This window comes from Acipenser ruthenus, unplaced genomic scaffold, assembly GCF_902713425.1.
Source record: "Acipenser ruthenus unplaced genomic scaffold, fAciRut3.2 maternal haplotype, whole genome shotgun sequence".
NCBI classification, from domain to species: Eukaryota; Metazoa; Chordata; class Actinopteri; order Acipenseriformes; family Acipenseridae; genus Acipenser; species Acipenser ruthenus.
The window spans coordinates 10,001-14,808 of record NW_026708009.1 but is presented as its reverse complement, the minus strand read 5'-3'; the positions used below and the strand labels follow the sequence as shown (position 1 = coordinate 14,808).

Sequence of the window (4,808 nt, the reverse complement as noted above, 5' to 3'; positions counted from 1 at the left end):
TAACGCTGATGAAGGCACTAGAGCCCCAAACGCTGGTCTGCTTGACTACCTGGTTATCTACAAAGCATTTGCAAGCCTCACTCTATACTACCCCCCCCCCCCCCCTCCACTTTCAGTCGCTGTGTGTATAATTCTACCATGTTGTTAAGTTTCCTACCTATGTATCTATTTTATAAAGCACGTGTGTTTTTCTTTCAAAGTTATGGCAACTTCTCAAACTCCACAGAGTTCGGGGAAACTGTTTTAAATTTACTAAAAATGTCAAACGTGGGTCCGAATGGGTATATCGGACCCCCAGTCTCATTCAGATTCAAGCTGTGTGGTATGGAACAGGAAAGCCAGGGCACTTGCTGTTATGCAGTGATTTAGAGGATCTCAAACCCCAGTGCACCAGAGCGGACATTTCAAAAAGAGCTTTGAAGCAGACTTTAAAGTCATAAGTGTAAAAAGCTGTCAGGATGTTAACAATGAAAAGAAAGATGGCAGGTGCGTTATTTAGTTGTAGCAACACCTGGGGGACGCGTCACGCAGTATTTTTAGCGGAACCCCAATACTTACTTTTTAAGGAACAGGAAACGTCTCTGAAAAGAGACCTTTTTGTCACCTTGCTAACCGATCCCAGACTGACACAGATCGCTCATCATCACGAAAACTCAAATTCAAATGGTTCATTCAATCTCGGAGCTGCTGCTGAATTTTCTTTAAGGTGTGCAGGGCGGTTCTGTGTTGATAAGCATCGTGTTAAAATCGATTCTCGTAGCCATAATTAATCCTAGAGCCGCTGCTGCAGTTTCACTGTGCGTAAGGGAGCTTGTTAGTTTATTATTATAGTTTATTAAATTGCCTGTTGCTTTTCTCTTGCATATTCATGTCGTGATTCTCGTGCGTCATCACAGAAGTAATAAACACCTTTGTATTTTTTATTCATGTTGTGACACTTCGCTTGCTTCCCGAGGGTAGTTCTCTCTGTTGCCTCAGCATTTACAAAGTGTGTCTCTGTGTCTCTGTGTCTCCCAGTCTCAGACAGGCGGGCTACACTGTGAAGGTCAATGTCAACGACTATCTGGATATCTACTGCCCGCATTACAATTCCTCTACGCCTCCTCAGCGCATGGAGCAGTACGTCCTGTACATGGTGAACCGCGAGGGCTACCGGAGCTGCGACCCGGCCCAGGGCTTCAAGCGCTGGGAGTGCAACCGGCCCCACGCCCCCCACGCCCCCATCAAGTTCTCGGAGAAGTTCCAGCGCTACAGCGCCTTCTCCCTGGGTTATGAGTTCCACGTGGGCCACGAGTACTATTACATCTGTGAGTATCCGTGACTGCCTCTATTACATCTGTGAGTATCCGTGACTGCCTGTATTACATCTGTGAGTATCCGTGACTGCCTGTATTACATCTGTGAGTATCCGTGACTGCCTGTATTACATCTGTGAGTATCCGTGACTGCCTCTATTCCATCTGTGAGTATCCGTGACTGCCTGTATTACATCTGTGAGTATCCGTGACTGCCTGTATTACATCTGTGAGTATCCGTGACTGCCTGTATTACATCTGTGAGTATCCGTGACTGCCTGTATTACATCTGTGAGTATCCGTGACTGCCTCTATTACATCTGTGAGTATCCGTGACTGCCTCTGGGAGTACTGACAGTGCATCAAGTAGACCTGTGAGTGTAGTTTACAGACACGATATGCATTAACTTATATAGATGTACAGAGATGTTGTATCGCCCTGTGATTGGCTGCTTGGAGCTGCGTGGTTTACAATGCGCCGCTGGTGTAACCGTGGTCTCTGTTCCTCCCGTAGCCACGCCCACGCATCACCACGGCCGCACCTGCCTCAGGATGAAGGTGTACGTCTGCTGCTCCACCAGTGAGTACCACGCGGCAAGACTCCCATTGCACAGCAGCGGCACCCAGTCCAGGTTTTACTACCAGCTTGATCACCCCCCAGTCTTTCTAGGCAACAAGCTCAGGTGTGTCTGATTATCAAAGTAAAACCAGGACTGGATCACACCGCTATGCAATGGGAGTGTTATTTCCATCGCTGATATGCTGTGTTAAACTATCGCTACACTGTACAGCACTAACCTGTAGCCATACTGCCCCATTCCAATCTGCAGTAACAAGCTGTGTGTGCTAAAAAGATATGAAGAGACTCCTCCTCCCTCCCCCTCCGTTCCCCCTCATAGTCACACAGAAGCAGCTGGGACTGGTCCCAGCGCAGTGTCTATGGGGCGTCTCTGAGCAGCTCCACACTGAGTGGCTAGTTCTGCTGTCTGCTGTCCCTCTCCTAACAGGACTGACAGTCTCTCTCTCTCTCTCGCTGCAGCCTCACAGCTGGAAGACGACAAACTGCACCCAACCCGGCTGAGCTTCACTCTCACACCCGACGACATCAAGATCGAGGACATTAGTGAGAGGAGGGGGAGGGAGAGGGGGGGAGGGAGGGTGGATGGGGGGAGGGTGGATGGGGGGAGGAGATAGGGGAGGGGGAGGGGGGAGGGGAGGGTGGATGGGAGGGGAGAGGGGATTGGGAGAGGGAGATGGAGAGGGGAGAGGAGGTGGGAGGGGGAGAGGAGAGGGGAGTGGGAGAGTGGAGAGGGGAGGGGGAAGGGTGCATGGGGAGAGGGGGAGAGGAGGGGCAGAGGAGAAGGGAGGGAAGGGAGAGGGGAGGGAGGGGGGAGGGGGAGAGTGGAGAGGGGAGGGGGAAGGGGAAGGAGAGGGAGGGATGTGAGGTGAGAGAGCGGAGCATTACACTTCATCAATCATGGAACTAAGTCATAATAAAAACAGAGACACGCAGCCCGCAGACACACACACGCACGCACGCACACACACACATTCACACACACACACACACGCGCACACACACACACGCACGCACACACACACACATTCACACACACACACAGGCTCTTGTGTAAGACTGGAACCCCCCCACACACAGTCAGGAATGCTGATTAACCCGCTGCCCCTCTTCACAGCTGACTGGAGAAGTCAAAGCAACAACGAAAAATGAATCGATCAATTCAAACATTTTAAACCAGCTCTCACAACGCCTCACCGGGGAAACAGACAAATAAAATATTCTAGTTCCCATTCTACCAATGGCAGCCTCGTCCCATTGAAGCTGCCCTGTACTTGTGCTACCATCGCCCCTCAGTGTAATACAGAACGCAGTGCCTATAACATAAGAAAGTGTCATTATTTTTGTAGCTGTGCTGTACATTTCGTGCTTGAGATGACATCACTGCACACAAGATAAGGTGTTCTGGAATGTTGACAGATCCTGGCTGGTGATTGGCTGGTTCCTTGTTCTCTCGTGTTTGACGGACGGACCCTTCGTTATCAGTCCGGCACGCTGACAGAATCCAGCTACTCCTTCACATGACTCGCATTCCTTCACCCTCCACATTTTTTCGTTCGTTTGTTTTTTCCTTGCATGCTTTCGTGCCTCTCTCTGCTTCGTTCCTCCCGTTTCTCTTCCCCTTCATTTGTTTTCTATTCTTTCGCTCTTCTCGTTGTTTTCTTTCTTTTCATATTGCCTCCTTCCTCCTTCCTCGTGTCCCTGATCAAAGTTAACAGAAGCAAAATGACTGAAGTAAACTTTCATTATCTTCTCTGTGCTTTACTACACTGTGCTGTGCTTTTACCAGGGGGATACCACAGCAGTAAACTTTGAGAAGGGGGCTGGTTCATTATCTTCTCTGTGCTTTACTACACTGTGCTGTGCTTTTACCAGGGGGATACCACAGCAGTAAACTTTGAGAAGGGGGCTGGTTCATTATCTTCTCTGTGCTTTACTACACTGTGCTGTGCTTTTACCAGGGGGATACCACAGCAGTAAACTTTGAGAAGGGGGCTGGTTCATTATCTTCTCTGTGCTTCACTACACTGTGCTGTGCTTTTACCAGGGGGATACCACAGCAGTAAACTTTGAGAAGGGGGCTGGTTCATTATCTTCTCTGTGCTTTACTACACTGTGCTGTGCTTTTACCAGGGGGATACCACAGCAGTAAACTTTGAGAAGGGGGCTGGTTCATTATCTTCTCTGTGCTTTACTACACTGTGTTGTGTTCTCTCCTGTCTCCCAGTAACCCTTCAGATCTCCTGAGTGGTGAGGGGGAAAAAATAATTGGACATTCTAAATTGGGGAGAAAATCAGGGGTAAAATAATTGGGCACTTTACATTCAAAAAAACTGTTATATATATATAATCTCCTTCTCGTTCTCCCCAGATGATTTCAACTCAGAGATTCCCAAACTGGAGAAAAGTATCAGTGGGAGCAGCCCGTCCCGGGAGCATCTCTGTGCCACAGTGTCCATGCTGTTCCTGTTCGCTCTCTCCGTGTCCTAGCGGGGCTGCCACATGCCAAGCACACGCCAAGCACACGGGAGGGGCCTCGCTGCGAAGGAATAGCTACGAAACACACAGACATACAAACATACTGAAACACACACACACACACACAGACATACAAACATACTGAAACACACACACACAGACATACAAACATACTGACAGACATACCGACGCACACACACACACACACACACACACACACACACACACACACACACACACACACAAAGAAAACCCCCAAAAATCTAATCATCCCAGGACAGACTTCCAGCACTGAAATGTTACTCAAGACAAAAAGGACAGCGCTTTCCGTGGAATACAAATGAAAACGGGATACTGCAGCCACCAAAAGCGCCGGAACTTTTGGAAAGAACAATGATCTCAAAAGAAACTCGACGAATGACGTTTCGACTCAGAGTCTTTCTCGGTGTCTCTTAATG

General features: G+C 48.9%; 1 protein-coding gene across 1 annotated transcript in view; it reads left to right on the top strand.

Annotated features, from left to right (window-relative positions):
- Positions 1–599: 599 nt before the first annotated feature.
- The window catches only part of LOC117395435 (ephrin-A3), a 7,512-nt gene continuing 3,303 nt past the window's right edge, over positions 600–4,808 (top strand). Inside the window, exons 1-4 of the mRNA XM_059019623.1 lie at positions 600–1,307; positions 1,810–1,875; positions 2,335–2,418; positions 4,244–4,808. The exon at positions 4,244–4,808 is cut by the window's right edge and continues 3,303 nt beyond it. Coding sequence (XP_058875606.1) covers positions 1,112–1,307; positions 1,810–1,875; positions 2,335–2,418; positions 4,244–4,362 — 465 coding nt within the window. The 5' untranslated portion in view covers positions 600–1,111 and the 3' untranslated portion in view covers positions 4,363–4,808. The remainder of the gene's footprint in view (positions 1,308–1,809; positions 1,876–2,334; positions 2,419–4,243) is intronic.